This window comes from Bufo gargarizans, chromosome 4 (genome assembly GCF_014858855.1).
Source record: "Bufo gargarizans isolate SCDJY-AF-19 chromosome 4, ASM1485885v1, whole genome shotgun sequence".
Lineage (NCBI taxonomy): Eukaryota > Metazoa > Chordata > Amphibia > Anura > Bufonidae > Bufo > Bufo gargarizans.
In genome coordinates, this window is record NC_058083.1 from 480,324,862 (window position 1) to 480,346,486 (window position 21,625).

Below are 21,625 nucleotides of genomic sequence, written 5' to 3' on the forward strand. Positions count from 1 at the left end.
AAGAAAATTCAAAGAATGCTGAATAAAGTGGTCAAAGTTAATCGACATGCTCATTTAGACCATGTTTACATATTCAGCATTCGGTCAGGATTTTGCACCTAAATCTCAACAAACTATTCCGCCAGCAATTCAAGTGAATATCTGTGTGAAATAATGAATGACCAGTGGGTTTTACAATGCAGAGTCCACACAGAAACGTTGCAGATCCATTGATGACATGGGGGCTGATCAGTCTGCTGATCCTCTGCAGAAATACAAGGTTCCGCTTTAGATTTAGATCATCTACTACACTTCACTAGGTTCTACAGCCTATGGCAAATAAGTGCCACATAAAAATGACCGCCATCCAGAATAACTGCATTTCTTTACCTTTCAGCTCTTTTCCTGAATCTTTTTCCAGCTATGTTACTACTGGAATCCCCAGCTGCAGCTACGGGAGGGTCAGCTTGCTCACCAGCCTGTTTCTAACCTGAGGGAGCCTTGTATATAGCTGTAATGAGCAGTCAGACTATCCTCCAGCTCCTTTTTGTATTAAAACGGCTTGAGAAGCAAACAATATCAGCCGACCAGCAAGGAAATGCCGGTTTGTTGGCCGATCAGATTTTTTCGAGCGGCTATAAAAATGCAGATTTGCCGGCAGCACATTTCCCCTTGTAAACCGTGGTGTGCTGCCAACAATAATGTAAATGAACGGCCGTGTGATTCATGCCAGTATTGAGCAGCAATTGCCAACACAATTGTTCAAAGACCTTTTACATGGGCAATTGAGTAGTGAGAGATTAACCATGCAGCTGCTCATTGGGACAGGTTAAAAGGGATTCTGTCATCAGAAATGAGCCCTATAAGCTAAACATATGGCGATGTCCCTTGTAAAACACAGAATCCTAAAGTGAGTTTATCTAATGCCCCTGTGACTATATTCATAAAAAAGACGTTTATATCACCTGTCAATCACTTCAAAATGTGTCCAAGGGGACGTCTCCTGGTGAATGGTGCCCGGCTGCAGCCATGTCGTTTAGGTGCCCAGTGCCGCCCTCTGTAGTGAAATAGCCGTCCTCCCTTTCATGCGATCCGCCTACCTCAAATCATCACTGCCTCTAACCACTGCTCGCTTCATCCAGATCCCGCGTGTGCGAACTAGGTTGGATGGCTGGGATGGGCTGTAATAGGGCAGTCAGTGGAGGTCCGAGTGAAGTGCGCCGGCCGGCGCATGCGCACTTCGCTATACGAGGCCGCTGCCAGTAGTCCGCACCAGGATATACCTAGTGCGCACGCGCGGGATCTGGATGAAGCGAGCGGGGGGTTACAGAGGCGGACACGAACTGAGTTAGGCGGATATAATAAAAGGGAGGGTGGCGATTTCACTTGAGGAGGCTGGGCACATAAACGACATGGCTGCAGCTGGGCCCCTTTCAGCATGAGACGTCCCCTTGGACACATTTTGAAGTGATTGGCAGGTGATACAAACGTCTTTTTTATGAATATAGAGCCACAGGGGCATTAGATAAACTCACTTTAGGATTCTGTGTTTTACAAGGGACATCGCCATATGTTTAGCTTATAGGGCTCATTTCGGGTGACAGAATCCCTTTAAGTCCCCTTTACATGGCCCAATTCTTTCCTGACAATCGCCTGCTCGTTAGCGAAAGAGACTGCTGAATTTACATGCAGCGATATCCACCACAGTATGACGAGCAGTGATCGCCAATGCCATCGCCCGTCCCCATACAGAATCATTGTTTGCTGGCAGCAGAGGCTGTTTAGACACAACGATCTGCTGCCGGCAAACAATGATTTAGGTGTCCGAACGAACAATCTTACTACCTCATGAACGAGAGTTAGAGATTATCTCTAACGAGTGTTCGTATGAATGCTATGTAGCGATAATCTTTCTGAAAATCAGGCCGTGTAAAGGGCCCTTTAGAACCATTTGTGCAATCGTTTGTTCACGTCGGCTGCACCCACCCTGTTCACACGAGGAGATGTCCTACCAACATATGAAGTCAATGTGCCACAGGAGGGCTGCATTTAGACGCAGCAATCATCCCTTCGTTAGGGGGATGAACAATCACTACTTCGATCGTTCATTCCCATGCAGATTCACTTTTTGTGGACAGCACATCCTTGTTTACGATTGGTGGTCGGGTGGTAAATTCATAAAGGCCAATGATCAACAACAAGCATTCATGTGAACATTCATCCTGATCCTCGGATGTAAGTGGGCCCTAACAGCAAAGTTACCATGTCAATTGTTATCATGCGTGCTTTGGTAAAGTTATAAGGAAGAGATGCAAAGCTGCAATCATTACCTGAAAGGCAATTGTTGAATCTTCACAAGCAAGCATTGTTTCAGGTTCCTGAACTGCCGGGAGGTCGATGCTTTGTGTGTCTACAACCTGCTCATTAGTGCTAGAGGGAATGTCTGTCCTAAATGACTGCCAATCATCAGACTCTGTAGAATGCTCTATCTCCGGATCTCCAAAGGCAGCCCAAGAAGCAGCACTTCCCTTCTGATCATCCTCAAATGCATTCCAGTCTGAAGGCTGCAGAATACTACCTGCCGTACTGAAATCAGCAAAGTCATCTGAGTCCTGTGTAACACTCGACTCCTCTTTTTTCGCCAAAGATACAAAGCTTCCAAACTCCCTAAACTCATCTGGTTCCTCAGAAGCCCACTGTTGAGATGTCTTGTCTTCAGAAGACAACTTTTCTGAAGGCACCGCCTGGTCCTCCTGGAAAGATAAAGTTGTATCCTCAAAACTACCAAAGTCATTCTCATTTCCCTCCATCACATTCGAGGGCAGTTCTAAAGGTTCATGAACATGTTTTTTATCCAACGTGACACTGTCTGTCACAGGAAGAGCAGCATCAACATCTCCAAAAGCATCAAACTCTGGCTCGTGAGGAACATTCACGTCATGTCCACTTTCAATATCGGAATCAAGTTCTATCTTTCTAACATCTTTTGATGTTTCCAGAGACTCATTATGAGGAGGATCTATTGTATTAATAGTCTGTTCTTCCTCTTTTCTACTATTTTTGGTATCCAGTGAATGCATACTATCAGAAATTTCGGATTCTGTCATATCTGACTTTGTTTCAGGAGGAAGAACACTGCTTAATGTTAATGTATCAGGCTCTTCAATTTCTTCTCGAGGAAATGGGTCTTTTAGTTCTTCCATGGCAGCTGAGACACCGCCATGTTCAAATCTACTTGATTCAGTGCTAAGGTTAATACTTTGAGCCTGTCCTTCATGTGAACCTTTCGATGGTTCCAAATGTACCTCATCTATGTCTACATGGTCCTTGCTTGAAAATGTAGCAAAGTCAGCAAACGCATCTCTGGGGCTCGGTGGTGAAAAGTCTATACTTAAATCTGTACTTTGAGAACTGGTTGACTTAAATCCTTTTGAATGTCCCATTCGGTCAAGATCTTGTAATCCCTGAGGGTTGTCGCTATCTGCCACTGCAAACCCATTCGTGAGATTTTCCAGGCTGTTTATTTTCTCACCATTGCATGTACTAGCTATTTGTTCCTGACTTCTACTTATAAAATGATCATTATCATTACAAGTAAGTTGGGTCTCTGAGTTTATATATTTTGCGTTCTCCCCTGAGCTCCCTTTATTATCAAGTGCAGCAACGTTGAATTGGGTGGTGTCATGGTTGATGTTAGTCTCAAACACAGAACAAGGTCCCTTCTTCGAAATACCAATCTCAGAGATGTTCTCATTGGCTGTGATGGAGGTAAGGCTAGAGAAGTCATTTACGTTATCCGAGAAATCGTGTATCGGTAAGAAATGTTTCGATGGTATAAAGTCCTCTCTAGTCTTCGGATAACTGACTGTGTCAAAGTTGGCAAACCCAATTCCAGAGCTGTTGACGTCAGAAAAGCCTCCAAATTCTCCAAACCCGTCATCGTCGTCATCATCTGCAACACTGTCGAGAGGAGGTGGGGATGAGGAATACATTCGAATAATTTCAGGTTCCATGGTGGAAAGTCTTGGTTACAGGAGAAAAATTACACCTAAAATAAGACAAAATTGATAAATTAATATATACGGTACATAAAAGTAAAAAAAATAAAAATAAAAGAGCATATGTCCATTTTACCAAAATTATTTGTTTGCCAAGAACTGATGAAAACGGCTAGAAGTAATAATCATGGACTAAACCAATAAGAAATGCAAAAAAAAAAAAAAAGCACTATTTTGGTGGCAATGCATAGTAGGGTTCACTGGGCAAAAACTGAAAAAATACAACCGATCATAGCAAGCACCAGCTTCTCCCTGACCAAACATAAGAGACTCCAGTTTATTCTACCTTTAGTCACAAAAGGATCTATGTGTAGCAGGAATTGTAGCTCGATCAGGATAGATAAGACGTCTGCCAGTTTTCCATTGCATTGGTTAAACAGAGAAAGAAGTGGGACGTCAGACGAGAGAACAAGTAGTAGAAAGAGCACCGATATCAAGACTGGCATACTGTGCACTTTTTTCCCTAACTCAGAGCAGGTAATATGTCATACACCAGGTTATACCCAGCACCAGGCTATAGAAGTCTATAGCCTGCGTAACAGATCTGTCCCGTTTCCGTTATGCAGGAGTTCACTCCTGCATAACGGAAACAGAACGGATCCGTTACGCAGGCTATAGACTTCTATTATGATGGAACGAATAAAGGAATGCCTCTAACGGCATTCCCTCATAGAATTGCGTTATAGTCCGTGGTAACGGAATCCATAACGCAATTTAGATTATACCACAACCTGAACTTCAAAATATTAAATTTGCTCATCCCTAGTCAAGAACAATAGGACATACTCAATTTAAACAAGAACTACCAGGAACCGCTTTCTATGTAACATCTCTGCTCAGGCCTCTTGCACACAACTATTTTGGATATGCATTTTTTTTTTGAGGATCGGACACATATCTATTGAGTTCCATGGGTTTGGACCATCTGCCTGCCCCTGCAAATTACAGAACATAAACTATTCTTGTCCGGGTTGCCGACCAGAATGGCCGTTTCTTTTAATGAAACTGAGAAAAATGCAGAATCCACACGGAAGGCATCTGTTTTGCGGATCCACAGTTTGTGGGCCGCAAAAGAATACGGTTGAATACGTGTAGCCTTAAAGTGGTTGCCCTGCCAATATTCACTTATCACCTGTCCACATGTATGATCTCAGATGCATGTTACACATTGTGAGGTACCAAGTATACTCACTATACACATTTCCAAACCTGAGGCCTACACTACTGGAGGATTACAAAAGGTCCTCCCGCTCCAGCACCACAAGTACAAGCACCATAACCTACAAGACTGGGAACGCCAGCAGCCAAGGGGTACACATTTAATGCACAAAAGCCACATCAGATGGAAGGGAAAAAAAAGCCCTATAATTGATAATTTTTCACTTTACCATGGGGGACTACTATGAAAATCATGTAAAAGCCAGAAACAGTTGTAGCAGAAAACTGCCTGGACCCGGCCTGGACACCTAAGTAGGCAGAGCGCACGCTGTGCAGGAGATTGAATGTTTCTGGATTCAGACTTCAGCCACCACCGGGCAATCACCGCAACAAATAAAGCTCCATCTGAACAGAAGACGTGGATTATGCAGCTCTGCAGACAGTGTTCCCTGTGCCAGAGACATTACAAAGAGGCTGCACAGACATAACCAACCTGACAGACAGCGCGGCCCAGCACGCAGCATCTACTGGACAATGGAGGATTGGTGGAAATGATAGTGTCACCCGGCGAACGGTCCAGAGACGGCAGAACTACTATGTCACTATGAGCTAGCCATACGTGTACAAAGGAAAAATCGATATCAGGGATAGTCAACCTGCAGCACTCCATCTGTGGTGAAACTACCACTACCAGCATGCACACTTGCTTGGCTGTTCTCAGAACTCTCATAGAATTGAATGGAGCATGCTGGGAGTTGTAGTTTCACAACAGCTGGAGTGCCGCAGGTTGACGATCCCTGATCTATATGACAGCAGAGGCTTAAAGGGGTTTTGCCATCACATACAATGCGAAGATATCGCTAGGATATGCCCCCATTTGTCTGTTAGGTGCGTGTCCCACCTCTGGGATCCACACCTACTACGAGAACGGAGCGGGGGAACCAATGGAGGGCACACTGCACATGCCCAGCCGCCCTCTATTTCAATAGGGCTGCCGCGGCCATCTCCATCTGCCCCATAGAAATAAATGGGAGCAGGGGCCTTATGTGTGGGGTCCTCCAGCCACAGCTTTCACCGCTCCATTCTCCTTGTATATGCAAGTCCCAGAGGTGGGACCCACACCTATCAGACAATGTGGGCATATCCTAGCGATATGCCCCTATTATTGTATGTGATGGGAATATCCCTTTAAGGCTGTATTACACAGCCTGATTGTGCAGACAATTGTCGGGAGGGAAGCGCTACTACCCAGCAATCGCCTGCTCACTAGCGGAGGAGACTGCTGCTATTACATGCAGCGATCGCCTCCGCAGCAGGAGGAGGAGCCATCGTTATGCCATGACTCGTCCCCATGCGGTATAGTGGTTGGCCGGCAGCTAAATCTGCTGCCTGCAAACAATGATTCTTAAGCGTGCTTAAAAAATAAATAAAAAAAATAAACACAATTGCCCAATGTACGAGTGTATGCTCATTCATCGGTAGCATTATTACACAGCCAGATCATCGTTAATAAGCGGCGATCTCCTCTGCAGCATGGGGAAAAGTGATCAATATGCCATCGCTCGTCCCCATGCTGTCCAGTTGATTGCCGGCAGCAGAGGTAATAGACATCTTGATCTGCCGCATGCAAACAATTTTTAAACCTGTCAAAAGATTTGGATTGTCTGATGAACAAGCGTTCGCTCGTTCAGCGGGTAATCCGCGGCAGTATTACACTGCCAGATTGGCCCGACAATTGCCTGGCGTAATCCAGGCTCTAAGGCTCTGTTCACATCTTGTCTGAGCCATTTGTTAGATGTACATATCCGCAGTGGCCACATGGGTGTTTAACATATGGCTGCTGCAGGAAAATTTATAATGACCAGCGGGGACTGAAGGAGTGGCAGGGGATTTATCAAGCGAGTATGGGTTCTTTTTTATTTTATGGCATTTCCTCCCTTCAGCTTCATTTATTTCCGGAAAATTCTGGAAAACTTCTTTAAGGCAGGATGTTGATGCCAAGAGAGACGGGAGCTGAAGCGCCAGCAGTGAAGCCATAACCCAGTGGCGGGGACCAGGCAAGTGTGATTACAACCCTGGGTCTGGCCACTGTGAGGTCAGAAGAACACTGTTAAATGTCAGAAGAACAACTCTGTACAACCAAAGGCTAGGGACGTGGCATGTTATACACAGTACATTTGTGCATGATTTTCTGGCATACTGATGCCTAACACTGGCCAAAGAACAGGTTTGCTCAGAAAATGCAAGTCAACTGAAAGGAAGAGTCCATAGAGAAGGGTCTGGTCTAAGCCTTTATGGGGGGGCCCATCACATAATCGCTGCAAGGGAAATACAGTGCTAAACGAATGCCATCCAAATGAATGGGTATCAGCAGGGACAGAGGATATGCCATGTCAAACACTTCTTATACCTAAATGAATTAGTACAGAAAAAGGGACAACTACATAGAAGAAACCCATCATCCCAAACGTATACTCTGTGAACCAGAAACCCAAATTTGCCCTCTAAGTAGAGAAAATTGGCTTCTACCTCACAGTTTCTTTTTTGCCTTCCTCTGGATCAACTTGCAGGATGACAGGTTGAACTGGATGGACAAATGTCTTTTTCGGCCTTATGTACTATGCTACTAAGGCCTTATGCACACAGCGGGTCGGCAATGCACGGCCGCCGGCCGTGTGCACCCCGCATCACGGATGCGGACCCATTCACTTGAATGGGTCCGCAATTCCGGAGATGCTGAATGGAGTCACAGAACGGAACACCAGAAGTACTATGGAGTGCCTCCGTGGTGTTTCTTTGCCGTTGTTCCACACCGCAAATAAATATGACGTGTCATATTTTTTTGCGATGCGGACAGACCCCCAATGCACGGAAAGGCCGCACAACAGCCGTGTGCATGAGGCATAAGGAGGTTTTCAAGCAGATTTTCCTATAGGTTTTTCAGCCAAAGCCAGAAGTGGATTCAAAACGAGCAGAAATTACACTTTTCCTTCTGGCTGGATCCACTTCTTGCTTTGGCTGAAAAACCTAAAAGGAAATCCGTCTCAAAACCTTCTCCAAAAAAAATCCTACCCTTAGGCTGCTGTTAAAGGCAATGATCATCCATATTGAATATAGTATCATCAGATACATAGTACACTTATGAAAATGCACAACACTGCACGTGGGAGCGTTATTTTCCAGCCTGATCTCAGCTCCCGTGACAGGACCTCAGAGCATTATAATGATTTATAATACTGTGTGTCCCTGCCCGACATCGGCTGTAATTATTTGTATTGATGGCATTAAAGTGGTTTTCCGAGATTTTCTTACTTATGACCTATCCTCTGGATTGGTCATCAGTATCTTATTGGTGGGGGTCCAACCCCTGGTACCCCGCCTATCGGCTGTTTGAGAAGGCAGCGGCGCTCCTGCGAGTGCGGCAGCATTTTCACAGCCTTTACTAGGCCGGTGATGACACATTTATCAAGTGAATGGGGCTGAGCGCGATACCAAGCACATCCGCTATACAGTGTACGCCGCTGTGCTTGGTGAGCCTCACCGATCAGATACTGGAGACCTATCGGAGTACAATTCATTACAGTCGGTGTCGGGCAGGGACACATAGCATTATATTATAATGTTGTGAGGTCTTGTCAAAGAAGCAGAATTCAGGCCCAAATAACGATCCCACACGCAGCGCGTTTCCCGGCCTTAGGGTTTCCATTCATTTCAGCCTCAGAGATACCACCTAGACCGGAGATTATACAGGAGACCATACATCTGGACAAATGGCAAGTGGTAATACGCTATAAATAATGGCGAGGCGAGGCTTTCCTCCCCTCCTGCGGCCTCTCCAGGTGTGATGGAAAAACAAATACCAGGTTATATAACTTCTTCTCACAAGTGCCATAGACTGTCAGCAAACGCGTCAGCAGCAAATCAGTTCACGTCTGATGGTGGAGGCTTCACCTCATTTTTGAGCCTTCTGTCCACAGCAGTAGGAAAAGCACCGAGGACTGATCAGCTCTGTTATATAACTGCCGCCTCGTCTTCCTTCCAATGGATTTCACATTGATTGCAGGGTAGGAAAGCACAGAGACTTCACAGCCTGTCAGAGGCGACTGAGCCCCACTCCCACCATTAGGATCAGGGGCAGAAGTGCAGCAGCTAGACAGCGCTCTACAGCGTGCAGCCCCGCGTCCGCTCCCCTCCATGTACTCGGTGGAAATCATCAGGCGGCAACTGTCCCTTGATTCTCAGTAGAGCATTAGATGAATAACGTCATAAAGAACTGGATTAATGAGAATAAGCATACATGCATTCAGTCTCCTGACATTGAGTAACCTCACCAGGTTGCTTTGAAAAAAAACAAAAAAAAAAAACACGCATCGGCAGCCAGCCGTGACGCAGGACAGGACAAAGGTAACTATACTAGGAGGTTATTTTTATGTTAATTTTAAAAGGAGCTGTCACCTCTACTAACTACATGCATTCCCCGTGTAATTACAATTCTGGAGCATCTATTCTTATGGCTCCATGTTGTGCCATTCCTTTATTATTCCTGCTAGAAGTTATGGATGAATTACCAGCAGTTTGCAATGAAGGTCCAGAGGGATGTTACCAGTTAGGGGTATATAGTCTGACAATATCCAATCAGTGCTGCCAGTGTTAATCGGTGGGGTCTGACACCTGGGTTCAGCTGTTTTAAGAAGGCAGCGGCACTTCTGTGAGCGCCTCGGCCTTCTCACCGCCCATCAAGCACAGCGCTGTACATTGTATAGTGGCTGGCTCAGCCCCATTCACTTGAATGGCATCTGATCGGAGGGACCCCCGCCGATCAGCTGTTTCATGTTGGACCCCCGCCGATCAGATGCTGATGATCTATCCAGAGGAAGTGCAGAAGCCCTTTAAGCTTGTCATCGTCCTGCGTGTGAAAGTAAGAGGAGAGAAGCAGGAGGCTGGGTGATGGCCATGTGCGCAGCGTTCATACATCATCTCATTTATGTCCAGACACAATAAAAGGGGATTTTCCATCACGTCAGAGGAGACTTCTGGGTGCCTGGTTACACCGCTGTAATATAATCCACTCTGCATTTTTTATCGGCCTTCCAGCTCTTCCCTACCTAAACGAGCAGGAGACATCTCCGTCCTGCATACAGAAACTAAAAAGTACACCGCAGCTGAACTACAACTCCCATCATTTCAGCTCACAAAGGAATACTGAAGCCCCTGGTGATACAAGCAATAGAGTTGTGCTCTTATAACCCCTGGTTTTACACCCAACAGTTTTGGTGCCGTTTTGTGTTAGGCCTCTCACGTCAGCAAGGGGCATTTATCATATAGAGAAGGTTAATACAAGCCACTTACTAATGTATTGTGATTGTCCATATTGCCTCCTTTGCTGGCTGGATGCATTTTTTTTATCACATTATATAGTGCTCGTTTCCATGGTTATGACCACCCTGCAATCCATCAGTGGTGGTGTGCTTATACACTATAGGAAAAAGCATCAGCCTCTCTGGTGGCCGGGACCATGGGAGTGCACGCAGGCTAGTGCTTTTTCCTATACTGTGCAAGCACGACCACCCTTGATTGATTGTAGGGTGGTCATAACCATGGAAACGAGCAGTGTATAATGTGAAGGAAAAATGCACCCAGCCAGCAAAGGAGGCAATATGGACAATCACAATACATTAGTAAGTGGCCTGTATTAACCTTCTCTATATGATAAATGCCATTTGCTGAAGTGAGACAACCCCTTTACAGGATTTTCTATGGGACTTGAAAAAGTGTGTGTATGTGGAGGCCTGACCAGGAAAGCTTGAGAACTACCAGGCAGCTACAAGGCCAATTCAATGACTGTTTACACAAGCAATCTCCCGAGAGGACGTGCCAGGCTGCAGAAATAAAGGGCAGCGGTGGGTCAGAAGACCAGATCCGCTCCTTTGGTTTCCGTGGCCTAATCTTGGCTTTAAGCACAAATCAATAGTTTGATGTCTTTTTGTACATCTACATCCTCATCGCTCTCCCAAGAAAAATCCCTGATATGACAAGGAAGGCCAATTTACCCTGACTCTAGTGCTGCACTACTCGCCAGCCATTGATACTGATGACTAATGTTCAGCGACACTGCGATTTGCAAGTTCAGCGTTCGGGTTATCTAAGAATTCTGTGTTGGATTCTGTTACCACAGACAATAACGGAATTCCATGACTTCTATTATGACGGAATGCCTCTTAAAGGCTTCCCGGGGGCATGGCGTCATAGAATTCCATATGGTAACAGATTCCATCACAGAATTCTTAGATGATCCAAACCCGAACTTGCAAATTGCTATTTTGCTCAACACTACTGATGACCGATCATCAGGTGCTTGCACAGAGAGCTGATCGGCTAGGATCCTGTGTGTTGGACCCCCCGCCGATCAGATATTGATGACCTATCCTGACAATAGGTTGTCAATATTAAAGGCTGGACAACCCCTTTAAGGCCACTCTCACATGGGCGCAAGTGAATGCACATAAGATCTGCGCAAATTTCTGCAAGGATTTATGTGCGTTTGGTGCAGATTAGATGAGGTTTTGCAGGAAATCTCACCCTTCATTGGCAAGGTATCTTGATAGATATGGAGCTCAATTAGGTCTCGCTCACATCTCCGTCAAGCAGATCCGGCACAAATGCCGGTTGTCGGCTGGACAAAAAGAAAAATGTTACCTGCATCTCATCAGCGCCACCTATTGGAAGTGACTCTCTATGAGTCAAGATCCAACTTTCCAACGAGCCTTGGGATTTCATACTAGCGAGATGGGACTCTTCCTTGGGAGATACCTCTTTGCATATTCTTTTCCCATGGAGCACTTCCAGTAAGTGTCCGTACAGGACTGGTCTCATTAAGGAGCTTCCAAGGAGTCACACTGAGTCAGCCAGAATCCTACTCCGTACTCATGAGGGGCAAGCACCCCGAACCAACTGTCTACAGATGGATATCTGGCTATATTCCCTCGTCAAATCCCAAGGCTTGTTGGAAAGTTGGATCTTGACTCATGGGAGTCCCTTCCAATAGGTGGCGCTGGTGAGATGGTTCTCTTCCTTGGAGATACCTCTCTGCATGCCTCTATGGTAGAACACAAAGTGCAGTAAACTAAGGTCATATCCTTTTATATGAAAAAACACATTAATATTACGTTTCCTGAGGGCATTGTGACGTCTCCATTGCGGATGAGCTTATGTCAGTCCACCGGTTCGGGATCTGCACTGCTTTCCTGAGGAAAGCCTGGCTGAGGCGTTATATGGAGGCTATGATACCAAGCCGCCACCATGTAAACAGTCCCTATGGAGCAGCCTAGAAAACACCTATGGATCCCATGGGGGGTGAAATAAATGCAATCTACGGACAAAAGCCATAGCTACATGGAATGTCACCGATCGGGTTCTTGTATTTACTTTCCAGTGCCTCGCTCTGGAAAATTACAAGTCTGCTGAATATTTCAGGAGGAAGGATCAGGTGCCACCTGCTCCTCGCACCCCTCCCTGGAAGCCAAAAGCAACTCCCTGCCAGAGAGGCACAATGTGGAGCGACACCAGGAGCGAGGCATTCCAGGAGAACGAGAAATATTTAGCTTTTCTGCGACGTAGATTACAGTGTATCCTCTGCAGTCTTCTATGGAGGAATATCCACCACGAGACCCTGCCACGTGTCCCTGCTGATTACCTTACAGAGCAACCTGGTAAAATTGTAATGAGAACCCCACAATTAGGTAAACTAAGCAAATTTACCAAGTACAGAGATACGAGAACCGACTGACACCAGGATATAGCACTACAGGAACAAACAAGAAAATGAGCATTATAGGTTCTTTTCATATAAATCGCCCCAAATACTGCTTAGACTTCCTAATATCCGGTCCTAGGATCTGATCTATAGAACGACTGGTTCTATATTGACAGACTGATCATATGAAGGATACGCTCAGAGGGAACTACAGAAGTGTCCATACTGTAACATGGAGCGGCCTGTCCCGACACCACCCTATGATCAGATCTTAGGGAGCAGTTCAGTGCAAATATAAAGCCGGCCATACACCTGAGATAATGGATCGTTCATACGAACAATCCCACCAACTAAACTGCTTGACCAGGGGGTCAGTTCTTAATAAAAACAGACCCCTTGGTGCAGGGATCAGCAACCTCCGGCACTCCAGCTGTTCTGAAACTACAACTCCCAGAGTGCTCCATTCGTTTCTGTGGGAGTTAGAAGAACAGCAGAGCATGTTTGCATGCTGGGAGTTGTAGTTTCACAGCAGCTGGAGTGCCGAAGGTTGCTGATCCCTGCCCTAGTGCTTGAGCACAATGGCAAGTGACTGGTTGAATTCAGCAAATCATGCCATCAACATGCAGTTTCGGCAGATGAACAGCCGAAGGTTTCCAGCACGGCGGATTGCATTCCGGCAGACAAGAGTTGGCTGTCGGCGATCGCGAACACTTGTTCTCGCTAATTTTTCAAACAGCCGGAACGGGCAAAATCTGCCATTCCAGCCCATTTTAATCTCATGTGTATGGCCACCTTAAAGGGGTTGTCCTACTTCAGCAAATGCCATTTATCATGTAGAGGAAGTTAATACAAGGCACTTACTAATGTATTGTGATTGTCCATATTGCTTCCTTTACTGGCTGGATTCATTAATTTCCATCACATTATACACATTTCCAGAGGCTATGACTAGTGATGAGCGAATCGACTTTGGATAAAACATCCGAAATAGATTTGCATAAAACTTTGTTCCAATACTGTACGGAGCAGGAGCTCCGTACAGTATTAGAATGTATTGGCTCCGATGAGCTGAAGTTATTGCTTCGCAAAATCTCACGACACGTTTTTCGACTTCCGGTTCCGGCGCTGGGATGCAGGACGCGGAGTGAGTGAGCTCCGGCACCTGCCCCTATAAATCCTCCTGCGCTCCGACTTAGTGGACGAAAAGGGACCCTGAAAGTCACCTGGGGGTTCCCACTGAGTGTCGGCCGGCGGTCCATGGACCGATACTTGCTGAGGAGCGGCAGACGACAAGTGGTGAGCGGGACGAAAATGACCGCAAGTGCTGCGCAGGGCAAGATGGCGGATTCCCGCCCTCACTCCCCGATTGCGATCCAAGAGGCCACAGAGGTGGTGGAAAGCGGCGGCAAGCCTGCAGGGGATCTAAGTAATATTGATTACAAGACGCTAGCTATCGAAGTGGCCCGATACCTGGCCCCAGATATAAAAGAGACTCTTGCCAAGACACTCACACCGTCTCTACATGAACTGCATTCCACGGTGGCAAGGCATGAGGCAAGCATAGAGGAGTTGGAGCAAAGGGTCTCGGCGATGGAGGATGATGTGACCAGATGTACCCATGAAGCCCAAGATCTTTATAAGCAGAACATCGTGCTGAAAGACCGCCTGGAGGACCTGGAAAATAGGTCCAGGCGGAATAATTTAAGAATAGTGGGCCTGCCAGAAAGTGTGAAGCAGCCTGCCTTGAAAGATCTGCGAGGTAGAAATACCTCAAGCGCTGAACCTGACCGGGAGACGCATTGTGGAGCGGGTCCACAGAGTAGGCCCTGCGGTGGACTTTCAGTCGCAAGACCGCAATGTTTCGCAGAACCTCCAGTCTAGGCCGCGGCAAGTTATTATGCGGTTCCTAGACTATAACGACAAGGAAGCCATCCTAAGAGCTTTTCGGGCTCGCAAAGGGCCACTGAAGGTCAGAGGACATACCTTGCTAATGTTTGCTGACTACTCTGCAATGGTGGCAAAAAGGAGGCGTGACTTCAGCGCTGTTTGCTCGGAACTGTATAAGCAACAAATACGGTTCCAGTTATTGTATCCGGCGATTTTGAAGATCTCAACTGCGGATGGCGAGGTCAAAACCTATCAAGATCCTGTGGCGGCGGAGGAGTTCTTGCGGAATAACAGCATGGAGGGTGAGCCAAGACGCAGAGGAAGGTCGCCAGGACAGCAACAGCGGAGGGGGGAGAGGACAAGAAGCCCGGAGTGGAGACGCTCGCCTCTCGCAGACAGACGGGGACGAGACTGGGAGATGGTTCCAGTTGATAAGAGAGGGTCTCGTTCTTCCAGAAGAAGGGACTCTTGGTCAAGATGAAGTGGACATTATTGGTAGCTATGTTTAGTTTTGTTCTGAGTCGTTTTTCTACCAGCAATGGAAAGTGGACATGGTTTAACATGCGCAGCGGGAGTGTGGTTGCGCATAGCAGTGATGTCTAAAATTCAGCCTGTGAGATTGCATGGTTATATGTTTTAAAGAAAAGAAAAGAGCACTGCGGTTAGAATAGTGTAAAGTATGGGGGACGGGTGGTTGAGTACTGCAGCCTAGAAAAAAGGGAAGTCGGTAATAAGGGAGGAGGTTGTTAGTTGGGTAATATGTGTCACAGGGACAACTTGGTTCTAGGGGTTTTGCCTAACCGGGGTAGGGGAGGGAGGGGGGTAGTTTACAGTATTGTATGTGATAATGTTCATGTTTATTTCTGTGCATCAGCTGGCGCTTGTCCTGGAAGTATCTGGGTAATGGGATATGTTTCTCCAGTCATCATTCTAGTCATTATCCTAGATTATGAAGATCGTTAGTTGGAATGTTAAGGGCCTCCGCTCTCCGCAGAAGAGATGGATGATTCTCCGCCATCTTAAAAAATTAAAACCTGATATAGCATTACTTCAAGAAACTCATTTACCAGCAGGGGATTTTGGCAGGATGCAAAAATTATGGGTGGGCCAGGTGATAGGGTCCTCCTCCTCAGAGCGGAAAGCGGGGGTCCTGATCTTGTTCAACAAAGCTTTCAACTTCACTTTGCTGAGTTCAGTAGCGGATGACAACGGGAGGTGGGTAAAGGTGTCGATACGGGTCCAAAATATGGAATACACTGTTTTCAATGTATATGGACCGAATGCCAATAACTCACAATTTTTCAGGGCGCTGGAAAGTAGGTTACTGTTGGACAAGACCTCAAACCTGATAGTAGGAGGTGACTTCAACTCAGTGATGATGGGGCAGGAGGATAGAAAGACTGAGGCGAAAGGGGGCAGAACTACGGTGGCCCATGACGCGGTCTTGGGGCAGCTGACAGAGTCAGTGGGTCTGATAGATCCCTGGAGGCAGCTACATCCTGATGACAGGGAGTATTCCTTTTACTCTCACGCTCAGGATTCTTGGTCCCGCATTGACTACATCTTTGTCCAGGGCTCACTAGCGGGGTTGGTAGAACATGCTGAGGTGGGGGATATTATGGTGTCAGATCATGCTCCGGTGTCCCTGATCTTGAGGGACACTTTTCCGAAGGGATCAGATTACCTGTGGAGGTTCCCCTCGGGGCTAGTGGGAAATGAGGACTTTCAGAATAAGTTAATTGGCTGGTGGGAAGAATATAGGGAGGATAATCAGGTCCACATAGACAACCCGGAACTTTTTTGGCAGACATCAAAGGCAGTTTTGAGGGGGCGCATTATGAGTTACATTTTTGGTAGGAAGAAAGCTTGTCAGCAGTCATTGGAAAGAGCCAGTAATAGAGTCAGACAAATGTACAGGCAATTCACAGAAATGCCCACAGCGGATAATAAGGTAAAATGGGTTGAAGCACGTCAGGCTTTTGAAGCTAGTGAAAAGCATAAAGAATCTCTCAGACAAACCCAGTTTGAAGCTAAATTATATCGTTTTGGTAATAAAGCGGGTCGTTTGCTGGCCAACCTAGCAAAAGGCCGGAGAGAGCCCCAATATATATTTAGTTTGAAAGATGGGGAAGGGAAGATAGTCATTGACCCGGCGGGCATTAGCAAGATAGTAGGTCAATATTATAAGGCCTTATATAAGGATCACTCTTCAATGTCGTTAGTTGATACTCTCTTAGATAAGGTGGAGTTGCCCACGGTGACATCTGAACAGCTTATGAAATTAAATGCGGATGTGACTATGGAGGAACTCCAGCTGGTCATTAAAGGGCTGAAGAACGCAAAAGCTCCAGGGCCTGATGGCTTCACGGGAGAATATTATAAGGTGCTAATCTCGCAGGTTTCCCCAATAATGCTACAGCTTTATAATGACGTATTGAAGGGCAAGTCCCATCCAGATAAGGACAATGTATCCTATATTAAGCTTCTACCTAAACCAGGGAAAGACCCACTTATGCCTAGTTCATATAGGCCTATATCCCTAATACACGTAGACACAAAGATCCTATCTAAAATTATTGCTGACAGGTTAGCCTCTTTTTTACCGTCTTTAATAGGTGCTGAACAGGTGGGATTTGTCCAGGGCCGCTCAGCGGTCAAGAATATTCGGACGGTTTTAGCAGTGTTGGATAGAGTTAGACATGACCCTCGTCCAGGGGAACGTCCAGCCATGCTCACCTTGGACGCAGAAAAAGCTTTTGATAATGTACGGTGGGCATGGCTGGAGGCGGTACTGGACAGATTGGGATTCAAGGGGGCTTTTAGGACGTTTATTGCAAATTTGTACAGTAACCCAAGAGCGCGGGTATATACCCAGGGCTACCTCTCCAAACCTTTTAAACTGGAAAAGGGTACAAGACAGGGGTGCCCGCTTTCACCCCTGCTCTTCAACCTAGCACTTGAGCCCTTATCACGGCTTCTTTGCTCTTCGGATCTGTATACAGGGGTTGAGGTGGGAACCAAACAAGTGAAGGCGGCGCTCTTTGCCGATGATGTGGTATTATTTCTGGCTAGACCGGGAGTACATATCCCAGTTATTTTCGAGGCTTTGGAGGCTTTTGGAAGTTATTCTGGGTACAGGGTGAATATTTCAAAATGTGAACTCTTGCCTTTGGTGCCCATGAATGACATCTTACAAAAAGTAAAAAGAGATCAAGGAATTAGCATAGCCAAATCCAGCATAACATATCTAGGGGTGAAAATAGGGAGGGACCCGCACTCTCTACATCAATTAAATTTTCCACCATTACTGTCCCGTATAGGGGCCGACCTGGATAGATGGCAGGGCCTACCTCTCTCCCTGATGGGGAGGTGCTGCTTGGTGAAGATGATGGGAGTCGCTAGGCTGTTATATCCAATGCAGACTATTCCATTACTGCTAAGACATGCTGATGTCAAACTCTTGGAAAGCAGATTTGTGCGGTTTATATGGCAAGGCAAAAAGCCGAGAGTGGCTCTGGACAAATTGAAACTGAGAAGGGAGGTGGGGGGAATCAACTTCCCGGACGTCAGGGGTTATAATATAGCATGTAACAGCAGGTACATATTGGATTGGGCAAATCAGACCTCTTATTATACAAATCTCAGTCTGGAGAAAGTTAGCAAAACCTTGGGACCTGATGGCGTTATTGCACACCAGTATCCCTAACTTGCCGAGATCAATTAAAATGTCATTGCTGTTAAGGGATACTATTGTAGTATGGAAAATACTGAGGAAGATGTATGGTTTGCCCTATCGAATATCTAAGCATCTCCCAATAGCAGCCAACCCTAGTTTTGAGCCAGGAAGGAATAGCAAAGGTATAGCAATGTGGTTAAGCAAAGGGATAAGAACGATGGGTGACGTATTTCATGAGACAGAACCTCGGTGGAGGACACAGGAGGAGTTGAGGGGGAGGTGGGGATTGCAGGGTCTGACATTCTTGCCGTACATGCAACTTATGTCATATGGCAAAGGACTATGCAGGGATCTAACAAAAGAATGGAGGACAAATGATTTTGACAGTCTTTTACGGCAAAAGGTTAGACCGACAATCTCACTTCTTTATCAATCCCTGAGAAATAGATGGGAGAGAGTTGACTCCAAGAACATGTTTCGGAAGTGGGGAATATTATTGGAGGTTAAGGATGTGCACCAGTTGGTTTGGACAGGCATAGGGACGCTACATCAGGCTGTTCCGGATGGAAACTGGCGCGAGACTCACTTCAAAATTCTGCATCGCGCAATATATGGTTTTGATGTTCCAAGGGCAGGTTTAAAACTAGACAGAATAGTGGCATGTCCAAAATGTGATTCCCCTAGAACACATTTATACCATGGACTATGGAGCTGTCCGAGATTGAGATCATATTGGGATGAAGTCTCTGATTTACTAAAAAAGTGTGGTAGGAGTGAGACGGAGATTACTCCTGTAGTGGTGATCTTGCATGTCCAATACCACAAAGATGACCAGTCCGATAGTTACACAACGTCGTCTCTATTGCCAATGGAGCATAAAATTGTGCTAGGGGCAAAAAAATGCTTGTTAAGCTTGTGGCTTCAATCTCAGACTCCCTCGATATCTATGGTCGTCACGTGTCTCAGACGTATATTCCATCTAGAATGGTTGGAAGCGACACAACAAAAAGAGGTTAGAGGGAAAAAATTATATCTAACATGGCGCAAATTTATACTGGGTCATATTGATCAAGGTGAATATAACCGGATTATGTCCCCCTTCAAGATGACGGAGTGGTATTTGTTGGAGGACCTCAAGGATAGACTGGGAATATTGAAAGTGACATAGGTGTTACCAGATACGTATGTAATTATGTGTAGCCAGGTATGGTGTTTAAGCTGATGCTGGGAAGGGGGGGAGGGGGGAATTGTGTTTTATATTGGGTGGTTTTGTTTTAACTTTCCAAATGATGTAACGTGCCGAGCATGTATTTTCTATGTCAAAGTCATCTTCATGTACAATGTGATATGATGTCAATCTGTTACTTTTTGGATTGTGGGAGAAAATAAAAAAATTATATTTCAAAAAAAAATCTCGCGACACTTCAGGTAATAACTTAATAAATTTATTTGTACTGTAAAAAAAAACATTTCCCGAACTCTGGTTCGGTTCCAAAGTACCACTTGGAACCGAACCCAAGTTTGGGAAATGTTTTTTTACAGTATAAATGAATTTATGAAGCAATGCATGTACTCTGCAATTGTTTAAACCTTTTAAAGGGATGATGCCCTTAAGGAACACCATGGGGTCATTATAGAGTTTTGCCCTAGTTCTAGGCCTCATGCACACAGCCCTTGTTTTGGTCCACATCAGAGCCGCAGTTTTTGGATGCCGACCCATTCACTTCAATGGGGCCGCAAAAGATGCAGACAGCACTCCGTGTGCTGTCCGCATCCGTTGCTCCGTTCCGTGGTCCGCAAAAATAATATAACCTGTCCTATTCTTGTCCATTTTGCGGACAAGAATAGGCAGTTGTTTCAATGGCTGTCCATGCCATTCCGCAAATTGCGGAACCATCCGTGTTTTGCGGATCTGCAATTTGTGGACCGCAAAACACACAACGGTCATGTGCATGAGGCCTTAGGCCTCATGCACACGACAGTTTATTTTCACGGTCCGCAAAAACGGGGTCCGTAGGTCCGTGATCCGTGACCGTTTTTTCGTCCGTGGGTCTTCCTTGATTTTTGGAGGATCCACGGACATGAAAAAAGTCGTTTTGGTGTCCGCCTGGCCGTGCGGAGCCAAACGGATCCGTCCTGAATTACAATGCAAGTCAATGGGGACGGATCCGTTTGATGTTGACACAATATGGTGCCATTTCAAACGGATCCGTCCCCATTGACTTTCAATGTAAAGTCTGGAGTTCTTTTATACCATCGGATTGGAGTTTTCTCCAATCCGATGGTATATTTTAACTTGAAGCGTCCCCATCAGCATGGGAACGCCTCTATGTTAGAATATACTGTCGGATATGAGCTACTTCGTGAAACTCAGATCCGACAGTATATTCTAACACAGAGGCGTTCCCATGGTGATGGGGACGCTTCTAGTTAGAATACACTACAAACTTTGTACAAGACTGCCCCCTGCTGCCTGGCAGCACCCGATCTCTTACAGGGGGCCGTGATCAGCACAATTAACTCCTCAGGTGCCGCACCTGAAGGGGTTAATTGTACTATCATATCCCCCTGTAAGAGATCAGGGCTGCCAGGCAGCAGGGGGCAGGACCCCCCCTCCCCAGTTTGAATATCGTTGGTGGCACAGTGTGCGCCCCCCATCGGGCCCCCCGTCCTCCCTCTAGTGTAATAAATCGTTGGTGGCACAGTGTGCGCCCCCCATCGGGCCCCCCTTCCTCCCTCTAGTGTAATAAATCGTTGGTGGCACAGTGTGCACCCCCCCATCGGCCCCCCTCCCTCTATAGCAGTAACAACATTGGTGGCAGTGTGCGGCCTCCCATCCCCCCCCCCCCCCCCCGATCATTGGTGGCAGCGGAGTGCCGATCGGAGTCCCAGTTTAATCGCTGGGGCTCCGATCGGTAACCATGGCAACCAGGACGCTACTGCAGTCCTGGTTGCCATGGTTACTTAGCACTAGTACAATAGTAGAAGACTCATAGTTACCTGCTTGCTGCTGCGATGTCTGTGTCCGGCCGGGAGCTCCACCTACTGGTAAGTGAAAGGTCTGTGCGGCGCATTGCTAAAGAACTGTCACTTACCAGTGCCACCAATGTTCTT

At 46.3% G+C, this 21,625-nt stretch overlaps 1 protein-coding gene across 2 annotated transcripts in view; it reads right to left on the reverse strand.

Annotated features, from left to right (window-relative positions):
• AFTPH (aftiphilin) overlaps positions 1 to 21,625 on the reverse strand; it is a 75,755-nt gene that overhangs the window by 41,435 nt on the left and 12,695 nt on the right. For both annotated transcript variants that reach the window (XM_044292247.1, XM_044292248.1), the window contains exon 2: positions 2,310 to 4,027. In XM_044292247.1, the coding sequence (XP_044148182.1) occupies positions 2,310 to 3,992 (1,683 nt within the window). In that variant the 5' untranslated portion in view covers positions 3,993 to 4,027. The remainder of the gene's footprint in view (positions 1 to 2,309; positions 4,028 to 21,625) is intronic.